At 37.1% G+C, this 25,410-nt stretch overlaps 1 protein-coding gene across 1 annotated transcript in view; it reads left to right on the top strand.

The window, feature by feature from the left end:
• Positions 1-17,868: 17,868 nt before the first annotated feature.
• Positions 17,869-25,410, top strand: part of LOC137251015 (peptide transporter family 1-like) — a 43,904-nt gene continuing 36,362 nt past the window's right edge. The window contains exon 1 of the mRNA XM_067784856.1: positions 17,869-18,108. Coding sequence (XP_067640957.1) covers positions 18,027-18,108 — 82 coding nt within the window. The 5' untranslated portion in view covers positions 17,869-18,026. The remainder of the gene's footprint in view (positions 18,109-25,410) is intronic.

Here is a 25,410-nt window from a genome sequence, read left to right as displayed (position 1 = left end):
CATGTAGCTTGATGTATCTTTTTATGCATGAACCTCGTGCTGGATATGACCATGTTTCGAGCACCGGCAAAGTCAATCAGCCTCAGTCCGTTAGGAGAAGTTTCATTGCGTAGGCTGAATTTTCCGACTGTAGGGCCAAAAACACCTTCTTTTCCCACCCTGGCGTTAAAGTCGCCAAGCACGACTTTTATATCATGACGGGGGCAGCGCTCGTATGTGCGTTCTAATTGTTCATAAAAAGTGTCTTTCACCTCATAGTCTTTCTCCTCTTTCGGCGCATGGGCACAGATGAATGATATATTAAAAAATTTTGCTTTTATTCGGATAGCGGTGAGACGCTCGCCCACAGGCGTGAACGCCAGCACTTGGCGACAAAGTCTCTCTCCCACCACGAACCCGACGCCGAAACTGCGCTTATTCGTATGGCCACTCCAATAGATGTCACAATTGAAAGAGGGATTAATGTGTCATTACTTACGATTGGGCGTGGTCGGATGGTCGAGTTTAAATCAAACACGTTTAGTTAGAGTTTAAATGGACATTAATTCACTTTCTTTAATTGTTGTATTGAATAGTTGTTTTTAAAAAGTAATAAAGGATATTTAAAGATATTTAATTAGAGTGATAATTTCAATTACATTTTGTTAAAACGTTAACACGATGACGACTCAGCAACAACTGCTTCGTGCCTTTTCGTTATTTCATCATACAGGGTGATTCACGTGCCTGTTCTCCCATCGTTACAAGGTGATTCGTATGTTAACTTTGGTTGATCAGCCTCTACTCAGACATGACTTATATTATTATCATTTACACAATTTTTGATCTTCTTTCTTGCTTGCTTCGTCCAACGTATTTCTTGGATGGCGGTGATGTCAGATTTTGCATTGACGAGGACATCAACCAGCCGGGCATCTGCAGCAATCCCATTCAGGGGCGGACGTTCCAGGTGCACGCCCTCAATTCATTGTCCTTCAACAGTTTGCCATGGTCGTCATCAATAGAGAGTTTATTTATCCGAGGCTTGTTGTTATATTTCTTTGGAGTATGGTTTTATGTGGCGGGTCCCAAGCACAGCGCACAACCCGCTCAGCGGGGGTGTAAATATTACTTGCACGTTTATATAGCGAGCCACTTGCTCCAAGACAGACGCCCGCTTGCAGCCGCACCTAGAGGTGTACAGACGCTGCCGATGAGATCTCCCACGGCTAGCCCTTAAACCGATTATGTCAGAGTGACCTAGCCAGGTTGTCGCCTTATCACATTAGCTCACCGCTAAACATCCGGCTACCCAGAGGATATTTGGCCACAAGCGACCGGCAGTATTGAGCTGCTTGAACCGCATGCAAAAGAATCGCTCTGGCCATTCCCAGGTGAACGGCGGTCAGAAGCTTTCCCCACTTTCGTGGACTTCTACACACGGCTCCACCCTCCACTAATGGACACTAAATAGATTCTAATTTTATCATAGTCGGCAGCCGAAACATTATTTCCGCCATCGGCGATTAGGGTATTGGGTTCATTGAAAAGGGAGGCGAGACGCCTTTACAGGAAGAAATAAGCGGAAACAGAAGGGCGTGAGTGCGAGGAGCTTGAGCTGCTAGCCAAGAACTCGACGACAGACGAACGGTTTTAACCGACACCCAGAAAGCACTTAGATGAAGGAGGGAGCACTTCTCTGCTCTCTTAAATGGAGACAGCAATGTACCGCCCAGATATAACGAACTCCATTCCGCAACCGATGGTGATGGAATTAATGTCCCCCTACCCGATTATGACGAAGACAGAATAGCAGTAACCTGATTGAAATTGCCTGAGAGCTGTTCAAATATGGCGGCAATAGGTTGGTAAGGCGCATGCTCAGCTTCTTTGCAAAATATTGAAGGACGAATCAAAGTGTTCTTTGCCCGTTCAACAAGAAGGGTGATCATGCAAACTGCGCTAACTATCGCGGAATCCGACTTCAGAATATGGCATAAGAGGTCCTGTCAAGCGTATTGTGCGAAAGGGTGACGCCCATCGTGAATTGGCTGGTTGGACCCTCAGAACTGCTAAATCTATAATCGATCAGATATTCACTATGCGAAACATCTTGGAAGAAACCCACGAAAAAAGAATTTACACACTTCAGGAGCTGCATATACGCTGCTACATCTGCAGAAGAAGCGAAGTATATGGATTTCATGGTGAATGAGGGCAAAACGAGTACATGCTGTCATCAAGCAAAGAGTTGGGATATTTCCGCCTTGGCAACCACGCCACTGTTGGCAGCCATCATTTCGAAAAGGTAAAAGACTTCGTTTATTTGGGTACCAGCATTAACAAAAGCAACAACATCAGGTCTGAAATCCAAGGAAGAATCACTCTAGCAAATAAATGTTACTTTGGACTAGGTAAGCAATTGAAAAGTAAAGTCCTCTCTCGGCAAACGAAATTCTTGCTCTACATATCCCTTATAGTACCCGTCTTGCTATATGGTGCAGAAGCGTTGACCATGACTACATCAGATGAGGCGGCTCTGGTAATGTTCGAGGGAAAAATTTTTTGAAAGACTTATGTATAGACTGACTTATTTTGTTTTGTTGATTTTCCGACAGGGTGGATAAATGATGAATATTGGAACGATTTTCCGTCATCCCTTGTCAAATTTGGTTTCGAGACAAACCGGTTTCGGCGTTGTGCCGAAAATCGACACTGATGATGGCACAACGCTGAAACCAGTTTGTCTCGAAACCAAATTTGACAAGGGATGACGGAAAATCGTTCCAATATGCATCACTTATGTATAAACCTCTACCCGTTGGTGACAGCGAGTACCGAAAAATATTTAATGATAAGCTAGCTGTACGTAGACGTCAACATAGTCCAGCGAATTAAAACGCAGCGGTTTGCCCGGCTAGGCCATTTAAAACGAATGAAAGATGCTGCTCCGGTTAAAAAAGCATTTCTATCGGAGCCCTCCTTTGGAAGTAGAGGAAGATGGTGTTCCACTCCACTGTAAGGAACTGGTGGAAAATGATTTAAAGTTCCAAGGTTTTGCCAGTTGGCACAGCGACAAAGCAACAGGCGCGCCTTGTTGGGCGGGGATAACCGTTTAAACGGCTAAGTCCCAAATAAGTAAAGTAAGTAAGTAAGTATGTAATTAAGTCGGGCTATGGTTGCCCATTACTCCCCGATTCAAACATTGCTGAAAGCCCGACAATCTATTCAAAGGACGACACCTAGGTTATATTCCTGGTATTCTAGGGACTTCTCCGTGTTCATGACCACCCTATGCAGTATAATATCTACCAAATGGTTCTTATAGTATAACCGTTTTGTGCTAGAGAAAATAATGCTTCATGTAATTTATAGCGCTCTCGGGGTTTAAGTTGTTGCTCTAATAGATCTGCAATTTTTGGACCGCATCTGACTTGTTTTACCCGACTATGGTATGAAGACTACTCGAACCGTTCTTCGAGGTAGCGGGGCAAGGTTCAAATTAATATGACCCTAAAAAATTGTTTTAAGCCATTCTCCAATCATTCTACCTGCTATTTGCTGCATGACAGTGAATATCCCATTGGGCTTTGGCGTCTTAAGCTCAATTCAATTTAGGAATTTCTAACCAATCATCGGTGCGAGTTTCTTTGATCTTTTCCCGCTATTTCCGCTCATCTACCGATAGAATATATGTGTCGATAAATGCCTCGTGTAACTTCTCTTCAATCTTTCTTAATGGGTTCCTGCTATACATACTCCTTCCTTCATATCCACCGCTTCGCTACAGCATTCGATTCACGAACAGATTTTTTATAAGGATCTATTCTCCCTGTTGGTTTGACGATTGTCGATTTTCAACAAAACCCTATATTCGTCCCAGAAGTCTTCGAGTTCTGTCTTTTAAAAAGAATCAGCTTCTTCTTTTTATAATACGTTTTCACCTTACTAAACTCCGTGTGTAGTTTAACGTATTATAAATTTTTTATAAACCAGCTGCGAATTACGAGCGCATGTAAAGTTGGATGAAATTACGGAATGAAAAATCTATAAAGATTTAGACATTTAAACGACGATTTATCTGCGCCATAATTAAGTTAAAGCTTTAATATTGGCATGTCTGATACCCTGGAAAGCCCCTATGTAAATATATACTTACACAATTCTAGATTAGATAACCCCGTTTAATAAAATGTTGTACAAGAATAGAAAGAGTAGTAATGCACGAGTGCGTTTTAATATAAATTCGAATGTAGCGCAGCATTGGACATGAAATCAATTACACATACACACACACACACACACACGCACTTGAGTTCATTAAACTGATAATTCAACTTTATCATTGATAAAACGGATGGAAAGCTATAAAAAGTGTAATGTAAGTTTTGTCACTCTCCGGCAAGCGTTGGACTTCGGAAAAGCTACAGCAAAACATCCTTCAATGCATGAAATGGTCGACTGCTAAGAATAATAGATTCAATTACAAGAAAATTACGTACATAAACTTACAAGCCAAGAATTAAAGTAAATTATATGTATATAAATGCATTCCAATTTCAATTACAATATACAGAAAGTAACAATGTTATTTAAGAATTTTTATAAGTGTGCCCAGTGGGGGGCCATCGTGAATAGCTCAGAAGGGAGCTTACGCGAGGTGCTCAGAAAGGATCTCGGTGTCCATAAGGGGGCTGACGCAACGTGCTCATAAAGGAGCCGGATGCCCAGTAGAGGGAACACGCGAACTGCATGCAACGAGGTTAATAGTTAATTATTTATTTATTTCATTTAAAATATCAGGTCAAACACAAGAGTATGGCAGTGTGTAAAGCAGCAAATGAACATTCGAAACTAATAGTACAGGTCGTTATATCGTGAGCGAAAGTGGCAAAAGTACATTCAAGACTAATACAGCTATACAAGTCATTGTAGTGCGAGTACTAGATAAGCAGAAGATTATTTTTAGCAAAGTCTCGACGACAAAAGGGGAAATTAAAAGGTACATAAAGCAAAAAAAAAAAGGCAAAATTCAATCGGCTTAGGCCTTTTGAGTCGATTTCTCCAATAATGTGCTTATGGATAAACAATGGTAGGTAGGTAGGTTGAACTGGCCGGTCCATGAGGACCTCACATAGACTGATTGAGTCCGTAGTGTTACCAGAAGTTTGTTTTAACGACCAAACTGAAAAACCCTATCAAAAACCAGGACCTATGTTATAAAATAACTCCGTCCTCTTGGCAAATACTAGAAGCTTCCTAGGACTTAAGCCACTTGCTGCTTCTAGATCTGACAGCTGTATCACTCCTAATAGCTGGAGTCTTAGCCTGGCAAGTGCAGGGCACGAGCACAGAACGTGCTCGATCGTTTCCTCCTCCAACCCGCACTTCCTACACCTGCTATCACTGACCAAGCCTAATTTAAAGGCATGTGACGCCAGAAGGCAGTGTCCAGTCAGAATACCCGTCATGAGTCTACAGTCCTCTCTTTTTAATGATAGAAGCAACTGTGTTAGTCTAAGGTTGTAAGACCTACACATAATCTTCGACACTTTACAGCCCCGCGCTTGAACCCACGCCTTTTCTGCTTGGTCGATCATGTGCACCTCTCGCCTTCGCTTAATCTCGCCCAATCTAATTGGGACGTCTACGGAGCAAGCTTCAAGGGATGCGCCCTTTTTAGCTAATTCGTCCGCTTTTTCATTCCCATCTATTCCCATATGCCCTGGGACCCAATATAGATGTATGCTTATCCCCGTCCCGATTCTCTCCAGAGACTGCTTACACTCTAACACGCATTTAGATGCTGTGCTATGCGAGATTATTGCCTTAATTGCCGTTTGACTGTCAATATAAAAGTTAACACGGTTGCAGCTTAAGCTATTCTCTTCCAGGGTTTCTACTGCTTTGGTTACGGCTAATATTTCCGCTTGGAAAACGCTACAGTAATCCGGCAGCCTGTAGGATCTGCTTAATTCCGGATCAGCGCAGTATACCGCAGACCCTACTCCTTCCACTATTTTTGAACCATCGGTGTACACATGTATCGCCTCGTCCGCCATTTGCGCACCCTTGCGCCAACCGTCCACCTCTATTGTGGCCTTAAGATCTCCCTCAAAGTGCAGGTAGGGAATCATGTAGTCTGTTCGTCTTGTGACTGAGGACGCTATACTACTATGGCCATATGGTCGGCGCTCAAGCTGCCCGAAGCATCGAGCCTGCTTGCGGTCGTTAACGCTTTGTTCTTTGCTACCAGGTCTACAGGTGGAATGTGTAGAATGGCATACAGTGCAGCCGTCGGGGTTGCTTTCAGGGCTCCCGTAATGCAAAGCATCGATAGTCTGCATACCCCCTCTAATTTTTTGAGGTATGTTGTTTTTTTGTGTGGCTTTCCACCAAACAAGAACTCCATAGTATAGAATAGGGCTTACAATCGCTGTAAAAACCCAATGAGAAAGAGAGGGCGATAGGCCCCACGTACACCCCAGCATTCTTTTACATGCATAGAGTGCCGTTGAGGCCTTCTTGACCCTCTCCTCCACGTTGAGCTTCCATGACAGCTTACTGTCTAGGATGATTCCTAGATATTTTGTGCAAGGTTTCTCCTGTAAGGTCACCGCTCCTAACTTAGGCCTGGTCCAATTTGGGACCTTGTACCTCTTTGTAAACAAGACCATATCCGTCTTCTCCGCATTGACTTTCAGCCCGACATTAGATGCCCAGGTATGAATATCCCGAAGCGCCCGATCCATCAAAGAACTAATCGTTGGAAGGCATTTTCCACTTATGACAATTGCAACGTCATCTGCGTAAGCCGTAAGTTTTACGGGTCCCTCATCGAATTGCCTGAGCAGTTGGTTGATGACCAGTGTCCACAGCAGAGGTGATAGCACCCCTCCCTGCGGCGTGCCCCTATCCACTGATTTCGTGGCCTCGTACAATCCCCATTGTGATGTAATCTTTTTGCAATTTAACATGCAGCCGATCCATCTGATTAAGGCAGGATGTACTTTAATGTAATTAAGACCATCCATAATCGCCCATTTTGCAACATTATTGAAAGCCCCGGCAATGTCCAAGAAGACTCCAAGAGCATACTCCTTATATTCCAGGGATTCCTCTATACTTATTACCACCCTATGCAATGCGGTGTCTACCGACTTGCGTTTGGTGTACGCATGCTGTGTTGTGGAGAGCAGCTTTTCATCCACGTTGGACTTTATGTACACATCTATCAGCCTCTCAAAGGTTTTGAGCAGAAATGATGTTAGGCTGATGGGTCTATAGTCTTTGGGATACACGTGACCGATCTTCCCCGCCTTTGGTAGAAAAGCTACACGAGCAGTTCTCCAAGAGTGCGGTACTTGATTCAGTCTTATGCACCCATCGAATATTATTTTAAGCCATTCCACGACCGCCCTACTTGAGACTTGTAGCATGGCCGGGAATATACTTAGAAAACGTCTTCACTGCCCACTCGATCTTGGTATCGATCACCAAGCCCGGCACCACTAGCTCCGTGATCGAAGTGTGAGTGATGTCTGCCGGATAAACAATACCCCAAGTAAAATTCTGCGATTTTCTAGAGTGGGTAAGTTAATAAGAAGAAGCCTACTTCTGTATGGTGGTAGGCGAAGATTTGAGTCCCAATTAAGACCACGTAATGCAAATATCAGAAATTGCTTTTGTACAGATTCAATACGCTTTATAAGATATTGAGAGATAGGACACCAAACGCATGAGCAATACTCAAGTATTGGACGGACCAGCGATGTGTAGGAGCCTTAGTGGGGTACGGGTCATTAAATTATTTAGCCTACCTTTTAACAAATCCAAGTACACCCTACGCCTTGTTGGCTATAGATGAAATATGCATGTTAAAACTCAGTTTCGGATCAAAAGGGACACCTAAATCATTTGAAATATATATACGCTGCAAAGGGGTGCCATCTAGTGTATAAGGATTCAAAACTGGTTTCACACGGTGAAAAGTCATATGCTTACATTTAGAGCAATTTAAAACTAGTAAATTTGTTGAGCGCCAACATTGGAACGGGTCTAAATGGGCCTGAAGAAGGTTTAAGGAACCCGTATCCGCAATAAGTGTAGCAAAGTTGTAAATCATCTGCATACATTATAGTATGGAAATGCAATATAATCTGTGATAAGTCGTTTATAAACAGGGTAAAGAGCAAAGGCCTAGGTGACTTCCTTGACGTACACCGGAGGAAACTCCAAACCTGGGACCTGTTACAAAGATAGATAGTCAGCCAGTTTAAAAGGCGAAACGGATAAATACAGCTTATGAATTAGTAGCTCATGGTTGACGGTATCGAACGCCTTACTGAAATCAGTATAGATGACGTCAGTTTGCTTGTTAGCTAAAAATCCTTCCATAACTGTAGACGTAAATACGAGCAAGTTGGTAGTGGTTGACCTTTGACTTATGAAACGGTGTTGGCATGGAGATAAAAGGGAACTGCACTGATATTGAAGTTGACTGGTAACAATCTGTTGAAAAATTTTAGACATATCTGAAAGTTTAGCAATGCCCCTGTAGTTCTCGACGTTCGACCTACTACCTTTTTTATGCAAGGGTATAATAAAGGTGGCGGCCACCGTGGTGTGATGGTAGCGTGCTCCGCCATCACACCGTATGCCCTGGGTTCAACTCCCAGGCAAAGCAACATCAAAATTTTAGAAATAAGGTTTTTCATTTAGAAGAAAATTTTTCTAAGCGGGGTCGCCCCTTGGCAGTGACTGGCAAGCGCTCCGAGTGTATTTCTGCCATGAAAAGCTCTCAGTGAAAACTCATCTGCCTTGCAGATGCCGTTCGGAGTCGGCATAAAACATGTAGGTCCCGTCCGGCCAATTTGTAGGGAAAATCAAGAGGAGCACGACGCAAATTGGAAGAGAAGCTCGGCCTTAGATCTCTTCGGAGGTTATCGCGCCTTACATTTATTTTTTTTTTTATAATAAAGGACTGTTTCCAAAGTGTCGGGAATAACGCAGATGCCAGAGATAATTCAAATAATTTTAAAATAGGCTCATATATATTTGCAGCGCAGTACTTATGAATACAAAGCCGTTTTTTATGGGATCCAGGGAAAATGTTTAAAGGACTATGATGAATTATTGAATTCAAATAATAATATAATGGACGCCTAAAAAATGCAATAGATTGAATAAGGGAATCATACGGAAAGTTTGCATTGAGGCTTCTGAAGTGGTGAAGACTTCATGACATTGCTCATGACAATATTCATGCAAAAACAACATAGCCAACGAATAGTGAATGCCTAAAACCTAAAACTAATGTACGAGATAGGCTGATTTTGGACACGACGGCTAGGCTATTACTAATAGAGTAACTAGACTGCGAAAAACGAACACTAGAAGCTTTCGCGAGGTAGCATACTTATGCTGCTTTCTCACAACGGTTTCTTCAATAATATCTTCATAGAATGGAATAGATCATACAACTTCCTTTATTTCTTCCTATGTAGCCAGAATCGAAAAATGTTCAAACAAGGAATGAACCAATTCACTGCGGAAAATATTATAGGCTCATTCCATTTCAAGACAACCGGTCCGCTCGGGACATGATTTTTGATTTCGATGAAATTTTAATATGTTGTTCTTTGGTCAAAATAATGAAACACGTGTTTTTTTTTGCCTCATACAAATTTTTTTTTCGGATTTATCGGCAATTGAATTCGATTAAATGCAATCGATATTTTATTCACCTATTTTTTCAACTGTCAATAACTTCTATATGCCTTTCTTCCATGGTTCAATTATATAGTTGGCTCATCTCATCAGCTGATTTTATTTATTTCATTGCATGGTCAATGGGATTGTCAAAAGCAGATGGCAAACTCAAAATGAAACCAACACATTGGCAACATTTTCTTACACATACAAAAACCCTAAGTTTTATGTTTCCATTCCATACCATTCGCACCAACACCAATACACAGATTTTGACAATTTTAACAGACATATTTTTATACCTTTCATGAAAATGAAATGGTATATTAATTTCGTCACGAAACCGAAAATTGTAAGTCCTTAAAGGAAAATAGATAGACACACCATTAAGTATACCGAAATAATCAGGTTGAAGAGCTGAGTTGATTTAGCCATGCCCGTCTGTCCGTCTGTCCGTCTGTCTGTTTGTATGCAAACTAGTCCCTCAATTTTTGAGATATCTTGATAAAATTTGGTGAGCGGGTGTATTTGGGTGTCCGATTAGACATTTGTCGGAACCGACCGGATCGGACCACTATAGCATATATCCTCCATACAACCGATTTTTCAGAAAAAGAGGATTTTTGTAATATCTTACCCAATTTAACAGATTGAAGCTTCAAACTTCACCATATACTTTCGTATATTGCACATATTGTTGCCTGAAAAAATTGATGAGATCGGTCGTATATATAGTATATATCCCGCACAACCGATTGTTCAGATAAGGAACTTTTCGTAATTACTGCCCCATTTTAAGAGCTAGAGGCTTCAAATTTCAACGAATGCTTAGGTATATAGCATATGTTGTTGTCTGAAAAAATCATAAAGATCGGTGGTATATATAGTATATATATATAGTATATATATATATATATATTTTCGCAAATTTTAGCCCCATTTTAACAGCTAGAAGCTTCAAATTTCACCAAATACTTACGTATATAGCATATATTGTTATCTCAAAAAATCATAGAGATCGGTTGTATATATAGTATATATCTCATACAACTGATTGTTCAGATAAGAAACTTTTCGCAATTTCTACCCCATTTTAACAGCTATAAGCTTCAAATTTCACCGATTGCTTACGTATATAGCATATATTGTTGTCTGAAAAAATCATAGAGATCGGTTGTATATATAGTATATATCTCATACAACCGAAACTTTTCGCAATTTCTACCCCATTTTAACAGCTATAAGCTTCAAATTTCACCGATTGCTTACGTATATAGCATATATTGTTGTCTGAAAAAATCATAGAGATCGGTTGTATATATAGTATATATCTCATACAACCGATTGTTCAGATAAGAAACTTTTCGCAATTTCTACCCCATTTTAACAGCTATAAGCTTCAAATTTCACCGATTGCTTACGTATATAGCATATATTGTTGTCTGAAAAAATCATAGAGATCGGTTGTATATATAGTATATATCTCATACAACCGATTGTTCAGATAAGAAACTTTTCGCAATTTCTACCCCATTTTAACAGCTAGAAGCTTCAAATTTCACCAAATGCTTAAGTATATAGCATATATTGTTGTCTGAAAAAATCATAGAGATCGGTTGTATATATAGTATATATCTCATACAACCGATTGTTCAGATAAGAAACTTTGCGCAATTTCTGCCCCGTTTTAACAGCTAGAAGCTTCAAATTTCACAAAATGCTTACGTATATAGCATATATTGTTGTCTGAAAAAATCATAGAGATCGGTGGTATATATATTATATACTTCATATAAACTCTCATTTTTGCCCCTTTTTTACGGCTAGAAGCTCCAAATTCATCAAATTTCATCAAATAGTTACGTTTACGTCATATATTTTTGAAATACGTGATTCGTAGTCATAGTTTTTACATGCAGACCACAAAAAAGGTGCAGCTTTGCATCCTCACACAGATTACTACCTATTTTTTATTTTATATTTATCTTAAAAATCGTTTAGATATGTTCAAATTTCACTAAATGCTTACGTGTATAGCATATATTGTTGTCTGAGAAAATCATAGATACCGGTGGTATATATAGTATATATCCCATACAACCGATTGTTCAGATAAGAAACTTTGCGCAATTTCTTCCCCATTTTAACAGCTAGAAGCTTCAACTTTCACCAAATGCTTACGTGTATAGCATATATTGTTGTCTGAAAAAATCATTGAGATCGATGGTATATATAGTATATATCTCATACAACCGATTGTTCAGTTAAGAAACTTTGCGCAATTTCTGCCCCTTTTTAACAGCTAGACGCTTCAAATTTCACCATATGCTTACGTATATAGCATATATTGTTGTCTGAAAAAATCATAGAGATCGGTGGTATATATATTATATACTTCATATAAACTGTCATTTTTGCCCCTTTTTTACGGCTAGAAGCTTCAAAATTCATCAAATTTCATCAAATAGTTACGTTTACGTCATATATTGTTGAAATACGTGATTCGCAGTCATAGTTTTTACACCCAGACCACAAAAAACCAGAAACTTTGCATCCTCACACAAAGTACCTACCTGTTTTTTATTTTATATTTATCTTAAAAATCGTTAAGGTATGCAGATCTGTTCACTATATATTTCTTATCTTATACATCCGATTATTCGGAGATTACGAACGGGATAAGATTATTGTTCAGCTCCATTCATGAAAGGTATGAAGTCTTCGGCACAGCCGAAGACAGTCCCGTTCTTACTTGTTTTATTGTACAGATGAGCCAACCATATAGTTGAACCATGCCTTTCTTCATTCTATACTGCTGCTACGATGCCGCCGATTTATTAAAAAATCACTGTAATCCTCAAAAATAACAACAAATGAATGTTTTCAATAATAAATGTTATATGGTTATTAATTCTGAAGCATTTGGCATTGATCGCGTTGTATGCTGATATGTATTGCATCAATATATGGGCGAAAAAAAGTTTAATATTCAAAAATTCATATTTCGAAAACAACGAATTTTGGCTAATGGGCATTTAGCCAAGTTGAAATATAAACTGTTCGCTCAATATAGAAAAAGTTTAAATAAAAAAAATACCCTTTTTTGAAATATTAATTTTTGAAAAGACATACATTTTTACTAAATACAAAAAAAAAAAAAAAATTTTAACTAAATGCTATTGTTTATAAATTTAGATAAAAGTAAATGTAATAACGAACATTTCGAAGAAATGAATGAGGAATGAGAATCGGTTAATTCTTGACAAAGTTATTGACAGTTGAAAAAATAGGTGAATAAAATATCAATTGCATTTTATCGAATTCAATTGTCGATTAATCCGAAAAAAAATTTGTATGAGGCAAAAAAAAACACGTGTTTCTTTATTTTGACCATAGAACAACATACATATTAAAATTTCATTGAAATCAAAAGTGATGTCCCGCGCGGACCGGTTGTCTTGAAATGAAATGAGCGTATAGTAAATTGCTGAGCTACCCAGAAAGGTGTTAATCAATTAGCAACTTTGTAGAAACCGTACAGAGAGGAAAAAATGGGTAGCGTCAATATAAAGCTCTTGAAGACCAAGTTTTCTAGTCCCGGAAACGCGGTTATTTCGAATATGCCAGCTGCGATGCCACGTCTTCAGCGCCTCACCCGAAAAAAAAAAACAAATAGAGGAGTTTGAAAACGTTTCTCCCACTTAAACGAACGGGCCCTCTATGCAATGCACGAACATAGGCCCTTGCCTATTTGGTCATAGATATAACTAATCCAGACCTGTTCTCTCTATAATGAAGCACCTTTTTTATAAAAGAAATCACACTTTGTATTTCTTTCAATTGCTTTATACATGAGACAAATATAGAAAATTTTGTCTAATAGCTTCTGAAATAACACTTCAGACAGAAGAACATGTGCAACCATTTAAGAGTGCATACAGCTTGGAGCAAGAAACTAGCAGCAAAAATTATTACCACATTTTTTTAGGTATTCTCCTTTTATTCATTTTGTTTAATTTAAGAAAAAAATTAAACTATGTAAACCAATTTCGAAAAGTATGGAGCATTAAAATAGACCAAATATACATATACAAGGTGCGAAAATAACCGAGGAGATTAAGGCCAAACTTCTCTTCCAATTAGTACTATTTTTTAGTTTTTTCTATAAATTTTCGGGACGATATCTTTGTGTTTTATCCCAACTCCGAAAGAAATCTGCAAGCAGATCCATTTTCGCTGAGATGCTTTTCATGGTAGAAATATATTTGGAGTGGTTGTCGGCCCCCGTGGTGTTGCGGTGGTACCGTGCTCCCCCTACTTTCTCGAGCGAAGCAACACCAAAAATTTAGAAACAAGTTTTTTCAATTAGAAAAAAGGTTTTCTAAGCGGAGTCTCCTCTTGGCAGTGATTTGGTAAACACTCCGAGGTTATTTCTGCCATGAAAAGCTCTTCAGTGAAAACTCATCTGTCTTGCAGATGACGTTCGGAGTCGATATAAAACAGGGACCGCCTATTTGTAGGAAAAATTAAAAAGAGCACGAGGCTTTTATTTCGTTTAGTTTCCAAAATCATTGCCGAGGCGCAACACTGCATAGAAATTTTGTTTTCTAATTGAAATAACTTTTTTTCTAAAGAATTTGATGTAGCTTTTCCCGGACCTTCAATCCAGGAATTTTCCACTTAAAAATTAAGGGGTAACAAAAGCCCTGTGCTCAATTTGCATCAAATCAGTAGGAGTTGCAACTTTGGTGTCCTAGAAAATTTTGCTCCCTGGGCAAAGGTTAAGATTTCATATAACAAATCAAATTTCCATTATTGTGCCAATTTCACACATTATTGCTTTACTGGTTTTGCAAAAATTTACGAAAAATAAAAAAAAAACGAAAATATTCAAAATTAAATTTTCGGTGCATTTGCTGCAAAAGGTAATATGGCTTTTTTCGAAAATAGGCACATATTTGGTTAGGTGCAACATCTATGGGTAGTTGCGCATATATTTTATTTTGATTGTATTTATGTATACATAGTTAAGAAGGAAACGGCTGCTTTCCATTATCCTATTTTTTGTAAAAACTTAATATTTTTTTTGGGCTGCTGATAAATGTTCGCTTAATGAAGCAAAAGGCCCTGTATGAAAAGGGAACCTAATTGTTTCATTAAATAGGATTGTGATTCGATTAAGATTCTGTGTGAAGACGGTATTAGACTTTCCACAGTTTATTTACTCCGAAATCGAAAAAACCGAGTAAGTTTTTGGCAGCATGTTGCACCAATACGTAGTACCTTTCTGATGCCTTCGGGAAAAATGTGAAACACTATTTTATATAGACCAACATCTTTTTAGGCATGAAAACTTTAACACTTCATGAGTGAAAGCAAAATGGATGATGACAGTTTTTTTTATTAATTTGTGCAGCTTTTTTCGTATTCACAACTGTGTTTATATTATAAAAATTTTTTGTACAGAGTTCTATGATGACATCCGACAGGTGCGCGTTGTAATTTGTTTAATTACGTCCCCTTATGGATATGCTTCGTTCGTTGTAGCTATCAATAGGAATACAACAAATGAATATCAATTATGAGCAAATCGAAATAGCTTACAAAGTAAATATTTATGAATTGATACGCAAATCGGCACGCTTTTGTTCTCAATTACGATCACTTGCTGCTACCTACAGTATAGTCGCATTATTTTGAACAACGCTGGAATTGAATGGTTAAGTAACTTGGCAAGTCTACTCTGACATAATCTATTTAATGGAATGCTGACGAGTTTCATCGGCAAATTCGGTTAATAATCAAGCCTTTTTTTGATGATGAGGGAACTACGATTTGAAGGGAACTACGATTTGAAGGCACGCAACTGCGCTTTATGTCCCCGAAACCAGCTTTGTTAATGTCACATTTAAGGTCATATGAAGGATTTTGTGCGAGAGACACAAATCGGCAAAAATTCTTGGATAAATCCGTGGAAAAAAGGCAGTCATTAAGACTCAGCAGCGGCGAATGAAAATTACCGATGAGAAGGGCCCAGAAAGGAAGGAAGTAGCCAATAAGAAGATCATGCGTCTGAAAAGATCTGATTCACTAATATTTATGGACGGTTTGCATTCTTTTCTCCCTTTTCTCATTACATATTCAAGATAAGAGATACAAATTCGAACTGTCAATCAGCTGATGAATCACATTGACAAATTAACACAGTATACTAAAATGAATTTTATTTGAATAAATATAATTTGCGAAAGTTTTTGTTTATTTGGCGCGAAGAAATAGCTGATTACGTGACAGGGTTACAATCTTTGTTCTTTTCAAGTCATGCAGGGGGCACTGAACATTTTAAGTGGCTACAATTTCACAGGGCGAAGGGAGAATCTTAAAAATATTTGCCCTGAAAGTGGTGAACATTTTGGTGTAGTAAAGAAATCACCATAAGAAGATGACAACTAAAATTTTTTTAAAAATTTTGTAGCACTCATGGCTCAACTATATGGTTGGCTCATCACATCAGCTGATTTAATTTTTTTTTTTTTCATTTCATTGCAGTAGGGATTGTCGAAAGGAGACGGCAAACTCAAAGTGTAACCAACACATTGACAATGCTTTCTCACAACACACAAAAATTGCAAAGTTTTATGTGTTTATTCCATTTCGTTCGCCTAACACCGACACACAAATTTTGACAATCTGAATAAACGTATGTTGTTGCTGTAGAGATGAGCCAACCATATAGTTGAACCATGGTAGCACTGAACAAAATTTTAATTCAAAATTTAAAAATTTTGAACAGCTCAGTTCAAGATAGTTCAAATATTTGTTTGATCCCGAACAGGGATATTAAGTTTGAATGTAATTATCACCAGTAGAAAGTCTAAGTTTGGTGGTGGTGGCAAAGCGAATTCAACTAATTCGCAGTGCAGAAGAATGTCAAGTCAAAATTAAATTTTCCTTGATTTCGATTAACTGACATATTGTAGTACAAGGCGTTGTATGGAAAATAATGAAGCAGAAGCAATCAGCTGCAGGGTTAACAAAATCTGGAACTGAATTCGCTTGGTTTTGTAAATAAATCAGAAATGTGTATGAGTATAAATTTTCAGATTTTTCAATCTTTTTGACTCTGTTTTAAAACCAGAAAGGTTTACATGGTTTTTTGGTTTTTTAAACTTTTTGGGTTTAGTTTTAAAACAATTTGGTGATTTTAGGTGTATTGTTAAACTATGTTTAGAATTTAAACCCAATAATACTAGAAAACAGAGTAGAAAATTGAGGGGTTTTAAGTTTGGGCAAAAAAAAATAGCTTAAGCTGATGACTGGTTTAAAATTTAGTAGACTTTGAGATTGAAAAAATAAGTCAAATGAAAGAATAAAGAGTACCACTTGTGAACAGAGGATGAGGAAGGTCCCACGATATGTTTTTCTTTAGAATTTTTTTAATTTCACATTAACAGAGAACTTGTGGGTAAGTTAAGACGAATCTACTGTATTTTCTCTTGTTAGAATTTGCGCTATAGCATTCTTTGGATATATAAACTGAATCCAAGATATTTCTGAGCTTCAGGGGATACACTTATTTCACATAAAAGTAATAAATGTAATTTGTATATATGTATATACATTAGACTAGGTCGATTTATTAACCGATATCGCGCCATCGATTTTTCGATAGGATTTGGGCTCAGGAAAAAAAAATTCTACTACGCATACCCAAAAAAATAATTTTCGAGCCTGTGAAATTTCATTTTTTTGACTTTTTCGACTTTGATTTTTAAGTTTTTTTTCATGACCTACTAAAAAAATTTTCAAAAATATTTGTTTTTTCAAAAAACTGTTATCGCCAACGTTTTTAGCGGACATTTTTGGGTCGGACAGGGTATACATGAAAACACCTTAAAAATCAAAGTCGAAAAAAAGTCAAAAAAATTAAATTTCGCAGGCTCGAAATTTATTTTTTTGGGTATGCGTAGTGGAAATTTTTTTTTCTCAGTCAATATCCTATCGAAAAATCGATGGCGCGATATCGGTTAACTTTCGTCCATACAAATCGACCCACCCTAATATATATGTGTGTGTGTGTATTTACTTATGTTAAGAATATTTGTTAACGCTGATTAAAGTGTTGCAAAGATTATTTATTGGCATTTTATTAACTGATTTATCATTGGCTTGACGTTAGTGTTATTTATTCCAAGTTTAAGAGATTAATTTACACTTGTCGAACGGAAAATGTGCTACTGAATAAGATAACGGTTAATAGTAATTAAAAAGTTTTCGTTTTTGAAATTTTATAACTGATAACTATAATTTTGATTTGTCTGTGTTAAATAAAGGCAATGGAAACTGATTTACTTCGTGGTGATTACACTCAGTCACCAAAGAAAATTAAATTTTTCTACTCCTCGTGCGGTACATTGGGTAATTAATCATTTAATTTGCACTGAAAGTGATTTTTCATGCCATGAACAACTCAAATTGTGTAATCTTGAAACGTTGAAACGATTTTAAAGTGCCTACTTTTGGTGAAATCTAGTTTTAATTATTGTTTTGGTAAATTTTTGTGATTAAAGTTCTAATTTTAGTTAGACCAGCAAAAACTTTCTGTGGTAATGACTCACAATTTACTTACATCCGGGAGTGTCCAAGGTGTGACTTAGTTCACTCTTAAAATAAAATATTTGATTTAAGATTCGTAATAATAATAATAAGAATAAATCCAACCTCAAAAGCTCGCCTAATAGACACGAGGAGAGCATGCGCATGACGCACGGATTTTGTTTCTGCCGAGTTGTTGATAGGCGAAGGATTGCTAAGCGTCGAGATCTAAAACTGCTCAGCTACAGAATAAAAATCTTCGGCTGAGTATTATACATTACAGCTAGAAGTTATACATACACCACATTAAACTAGTGAACATTTTTAGTACGTAAAGATTTTTAAAATTTTTATTTTTTTATTTTGTTACGAGTTAAGATAGGATAGGACAGTTTTATTTATAGTAAAAAGTGACTCCGTTATATCAAATGAATTCGGATGTTAATTAAAATAATTCACAAACGCCGAAAAGGTTCATTTAAATCGAAATTAGTTCGGCAGTGCAGAGAACATAAAAGAAGAGGTGTGTAATGGCTTGACGCTCGTGATGGGGCGTAGAAGTTTACTTCGTTCAAAAGAAAAGGGCTAGAAATCAATACATTGAGAAGTTAAGCCATAAATATTACATATAGCATTTCTCTACGACTTCCAAGAGCTGAAAGATTGAAAAGCTTCAACCGACTAGTCTCAATGAAACTTCCTTAAAAAGAAAAATAAAAGTTGCTTTTGTATTGATTCTAGTCTATCTGCGGACTCCAGACTATTGATGTGATTCTAATATCGGTCTAACTAATGTGGTAAAAAAAACTTTAGTTACAGGAGGGGTGGGAATTCTGGTTCTCTGAAACGGAAAAAATTTCCATGCATTTGAATAAATTTTTGTTTGAAATTTTGTTTCATATCACCGTTCCACAGAACAAGAATTGCCCCACAAATTGGAAGCCAGGTCGAGACTTTGCCAAATGCTTTACTGAAATCAGTATAAATATGATCGGTGTGAAAATTTTCTCTAAATCCATTATAAACATGACTTGTGAACTCAAATAGATTTATAATGATAGATTTGCCTTTGGACTCTGTATGTAATTATGAATTCGATGACTACGCAACTTGAAGAAAAATATGTTAACTAGGAAAAAATAATTGGAAGAGAATCTCGGCCTTAAATCTCTTCGGAGGTTATTGCGCCTTACATTTATTTCTTTAGGTGGCGCAGGGATCGTGAAAATTAAAAAAAGCCTTCCGAGTTTGGGAATTTTGCTTTCGAGTTTTAAGGAGCCTCCTGTCAACCTACAAACCTGAAACTTTAAACGAATCTTAGGAACCTATTGGGTTGTAATATTTAGGATAAAATAATTTTTCTGTATGGGAAAGGGATCGAAATATTTGGAGATATTTAGAAAATTTAGTTACAGCATTTTAAATCTCTTGATCGATTTTTGAGTAACTTCCCGTGGAGCAAGGTACTTGAAGCTTGGAACATATTTCAAAACCCTATGACAATGCAGCATGGGTAAAAAAAATATTCAATACGTGGTGCAGGGATCGTGAAAATTAAAAAAAAAAAAAACATTCGTACTTGGAAATCTTGCTTTCGGGGCGAAACTTGAATAAAAATAAAACAAATAAATGGAGGCGCGATAATCTCCGCAGAGATTTTAGGCCGATATTCTCTTCCAATTCGCATCGTGCTCCTTTTAATTTTTCCTACAAATTGGCGGTACGGGACATACATGTTTTATACCTACTCCGAACGGCACCTGCAAGATGAGTTTTCACTTGGATGCTTTTCATGCCAGAAACACGCTCGAAATGCTTTCCAAATCACTGCCGAGGGGCGACCCCGCTTACTTTCTTCTAATTGAAAAACCTTGTTTCTAAAACTTTGATGTTGCTTTGCCTGAGGTGTGAACCCAGGAGAACGCCACCACCACACCACGTTGACCGCGAAACTTGAAACCTTACACTTTATTCAGGACACCGGTGAAAATGCAACAAAAGGAGAAACAGTTCCGATAGGAAAACAAAATGATTGAAATCAGTGTGGATAGGACAAGTGTGATATCTTCGGGATAGACGTTAAAATAAGTAATAGAACCGATCACCTGCCAAAACGCGAAAAAGTGCTTGAACATCCTGTCAGGCAGTTGACGGATAAGATATCACACTTGTTTTTTCCACAATGATTGAAATGTTTAATTCATTTCTGAGGCGAAAGAGAGTAAAATAATTTAGAAAATTTCCGCGAGGGGGTTCACGTATCGAAGTACTTCGAAAATTGTACGGAAGTGAAATCTAGCGATCAATTTTTATGAGATTTGTTATTGAAACAAGCTTGAGGCTTCATGGTTATGGTTAAGAGCACCGATGCTACAAAAGGGTTAAATATAAAGATGAAAACTTTTGATGTTGAAATTTTACCAAAAACTTTTATTAACAGCTTATCAAAAACATTAATTTTATAGTACCCTTAAAAACAATGAGCCGCGTCAACGGATTAAATTGCGAATTACTTTTCATGTTAATTATTTCGAGCCTCACTTAGGTGTCGTGAGGAAAGCATATAAGTATTTTAACTTGGAGAAGGCTTTCTGCCGAGTTTTATTGCAATTTCCTCACATAGTTTTTTTTTTTTATAAATAAAAGTTATTAGTTTTAAATCTATGAAATACATCACTTAAGGTATAATATTGCTAAATATAAATTTATAATCACGTAAGGTTTATTTTATCTTGATTATAAATCAAACCTTATATTAGATATTTACTGGCTTTGATATCACACAATTATTGTTTATTACTGCTCACGTTGTTATTGTTGTCTACTATATTTTTGCAAAATCAACTTTTTGTTAACTATAATCAAAAAATTATAATTTATTGAAACTCTAAATCGGTAAGCTAATCGAATATACCGCACACCTATGTAGGTCTAGACAAAACGCCTGGAATTGACTGGCGCTCCCATTTAAGTTGAAATACTTGTTTTGTTTTAATCTTTTTTATTAAGAAAGTTTTCATGTCAGAAATACACTCGGAGGGCATGGCGAACCACCAAAAAATTTGCAGCGCTGCTTAAATGTTTCTAATGTATTTTTGATTGCACTTATACCTTGACTTGAATGTAGAACTTTCGGTACCGTACGCCAGCATATTACTCCTATACTACGACAGTCGATCAGATTATTCTTTATTGAGTCTCAAAGCACAGAGAGTGGCTCGTTCTGGGGACGTCAATGCATCAGAAAGGCATGTATGCATTGTACCTGTTAAACCGATTAAGCTGCAGCTTTTTACTGGACGAGCTAAGACTTATGCTTAGTTTTCATTAGGTCAACATGACTGCCATCAAAAACTTCCTCAAGCTGATCTGTTGGTCAGTTCAGGGTCAAACCCGTTTCCATTATGTGACATTACCATATGGTTGGGCAATTGTCGTTTTCACTTATTACTTTCTTAATTGGCGCTTGAACGTTTAAATGGTTATGGCCGTCCAACAACGTGCGCCAGTCGCTTCTTCTCTCTGCCAACTGGCGCCAATTGGTCACACCAAGAGCGTTTAAATCGTTTTCCACCTGGTCCTTCTAGCAGAGTGGAGGCCGCTCTCTTCCTCTGCTTCTATAGGCGGGTGGTTAAGGTTCAGTGTATATGGGTAGGGAATTTCAATACTCTTCCTTCCAAATAAAAACCACGGCACTTTACTTCACACTTTAAACCACATATATCTTACTTTATTGTAATGATCACAATATAATTCGTATACAAAGATTTCCTTTTTTGTTTTTAAACTACTTTCCTTTATGGGAATTCTACCATTTAAGTTTCAAGTAACTCAAATAACTCAATTATTCTGCGAATAGTGGCGGATCGATCGACGGTAATTAGCGAACTAAACTTACATATTAAGCCGTAAAATTTTCAGCCTCCTGCGCAGCTAGGAAACGGTAACTATTTATATGTTCGTATGTATGTAAAAGGAATGTACAAAGTTGAGTGCACGGTACTTACAATACACAAAAATTTATAAATTCTTTGTTAAGAGAGTGGTTCATTAAGGTAAGTATTTTAACACATTTGCAGGGTATTTCATTAGGTAAGTATTTTTGCAAAAGGTTGGTATATTAGCAAACGTAAGTATCTTAAAAATAGTTAATATTTCATTAGGTAAGTATTTTTAGCAAAAGGTAAGTATCTTAAAAATAGTTAATATTTCAATACTTCATGTTACAAATAAATTTTGTGAAATCATTGTATACTACATTTTATAGGTCAATTAAATTTGGGCTCATGTCTTCAACAGCGGGTTTCAATAGAAACACTTTCTTAGCCGGAACGTCAATAGCATTTTAATTCGCTGGGCTATTTTGATGTCTGCGTAAAGCTCGTACAGCTCATCGTTAAATCTTCTTCGGTACTCGCCATCGCCAACGCGTAGAGGTCCATAAACCTTTCGAAAAACTTTCTTTCGAACACTTATTTTCGCTTATTGGTCAATTTAATTGTCACTATGTAGCCAAAATACATTTGACATTATATCAGGGGCTGAAACTGTTATTCCTTTTATAATATAAGTCCTAGCAAATCTATTAATTTTGGACTTTAAATATATTTGGAACAAGATAAAAATTATTTTGGGATTTTTATTTTTTGAGTCCGATAGAACTAGTTACACTCGGACTTTTAAAATCGGACTCAAAAAATAAAAATACAGATTTTACTTTTATATGTGGACTTTTATGGAAAAAGTTCGAAAAATAAAAAGTATGCATGATTCGACATGATATTGCTATAGGGATACCTGGGAACTCAAACATTTTCACCTAGGGCAATTTTTTGACCAGGAATTTTTCGACTCCGAAAAAAAAAATAATTATTATTTTTTATGGCAAGCCGTTTTCATTGATATAGCCAAGTTTGTGGTCAAATTTGACCAGGTGAAATCCAAGAATAAGCAGCACTAGGTATCGCATTAAACTGATAAATGCCATCGCTAGTAACTTAGTGAAACATTTTTACACTCCCACTAAATTTTGTAGTGATAGTGGAAATGTTTTCACTTCTGTGGTAGCGGAAAAAATAAATTTAATGCACTGCGCCCAACTACGCGCAACTTAATCCAACTTAACAAAAACTAAGTGCCTCTATACGAATTTCTATACGGTACTTTTGTCACTCGATATCAATCTAAAAACCCAGAGACCAGATACACATTCAAAACTCGTTTGAAAATTGGCATATAGATGCGTTCAGCGCAATCATATGCATACCACTAACATCGTCACACTCCGGCAAGATGTTGCGTTTGCAAATATAAAGAAACTTCAGACTTGACAATTGACAATTGAAGTGTATTTCACCTTGCCCATTCACATACAAACTTACGCGAAGCACTGTTATACACATTCTAACTATACAAGAAAAATACTTGATAAATATTTTGTGTCCTATTCACCTGTTAAATTTCAGTTTTTAACTGTGAAAAATGTTGGAAAATTAGCAACAAGTGCGAACAATAATTTCTCTTGCAAAGTGTGAATGCACCCTATTTATTTATTTTCTTGTGTTTTGCTGGCAACAAAAGTTGGAAGTTGGCTACTTTGTCATGTGAGATGGTGCTCAATCTGCCGTTCTCGATAAAAATACGTGTAATCTACTCATAATGCATAATACTAATTTCACACAGACGGCTTATTGAATAATAAAGGCAATTTTCTACATTAAAACGCTTATTGAGCTCAATCTTCCCTACAAAATTCGAATCTATTATTATTTCATTAGTAGCTAATCGAATGCCTAATAAAGTCAAAAGCACAATGCAACTCTGTTGGCAGCGTTCCGCTTACGTTTCCGCTTCTTAGTTTTCAAAGCAAATGTCATGTCTGCATGGCGGAACGATACAAGGTGGCCGCATCGAACAGCTGATTATAACCTTTTTTATTTAATTTGATACATCAACTGCCGGCGCAGTACGATTTTGACATTTGTCCATCGAATTTACAAGTACATGGAATTTTTTTTGTTTGTAGGTATGTCACCATGCTCCCACCTTGTATCGTTCCGCCATGATTGTCTGTCTCATCCTTCATACTAATCGAGCAGTTACTTCTGTGTGAAAGCAAAAAATTTACGATTTCATTAGCAGGTGAAATGAGATCATTAAGTTTCTGTGTGAAAACGGTATAAGATTGCGTTAAACGCATTTGTGTGAAAAACTGCTTATGTAACGGGGCTTTAATATTTATCGGCCTGCCGATGCTATAGCCTCAGTCATGTCATAGTTCACAACTAGGTATACAAATGCTCTGTTTTATCCAAAGTTAGGTTTCTTTACCTTGTTCTATGCCGCCCGAACTTATATTTTCTCAATTGTAAGGTTTTTTTTAGTGTAGTAATTAGCTAGTAGGTACTACTTATTTAGCTACTGACAAATAATTGAAAACTTTTTTACATTTTTTTTCAAATTTTGCCGACTTTATTTCTTGCATGAACTATGAGTTTGCGTTTGAGAAAAACTAACACTAGCAACAATTAACTCCTACGTCTAGATATCAGCTGATTTGCTTTTGTTTGATGTGTACAAACAGGTGTTTACATATTTTTTGTGTACATTTCAACATGGCTAGTTTCTTTCTTAGTTGCCAGTTCTTTAACTCACACACGAATCTATCCTTGAATAAAAATTCTGTGTACTTCGTTTTTGTAAATCGATGGACTAATGTCAAAGTCATACTGCGCCAGAAGTTGAAGTGTCAAATCATGTTAAACAAGTAAGGAAGCTTAAGTTCGGGTGTAACCGAACATTACATACTCAGTTGAGAGTTATGGTGACAACATAAGGGAAAATAACCATGTAGGAAAATGAACCGAGGGAAACCCTGGAATGTGTTTGTATGACATGCGTATCAAATGAAAGGCATTAAAGAGTATTTTATGAGGGAGTGGGCCATAGTTCTATAGGTGGACGCCATTTAGGGATATAGCCATAAAGGTGGATCAGGGTTGACTCTAGAATGCGTTTGTACGATATGGGTATCAAATGAAAGGTGTTAATGAGTATTTTAAAAGGGAGTAATCCTTAGTTCCATAGGTGGACGCCGTTTCGAGATATCGCCATAAATGTGGACCA

The sequence above is a fragment of the Eurosta solidaginis genome, chromosome 4 (genome assembly GCF_040869045.1).
Source record: "Eurosta solidaginis isolate ZX-2024a chromosome 4, ASM4086904v1, whole genome shotgun sequence".
Taxonomy (NCBI): Eukaryota; Metazoa; Arthropoda; class Insecta; order Diptera; family Tephritidae; genus Eurosta; species Eurosta solidaginis.
Note: the sequence above shows the minus strand (reverse complement) of the source record. Positions and strands in the feature narration are given on the sequence as shown.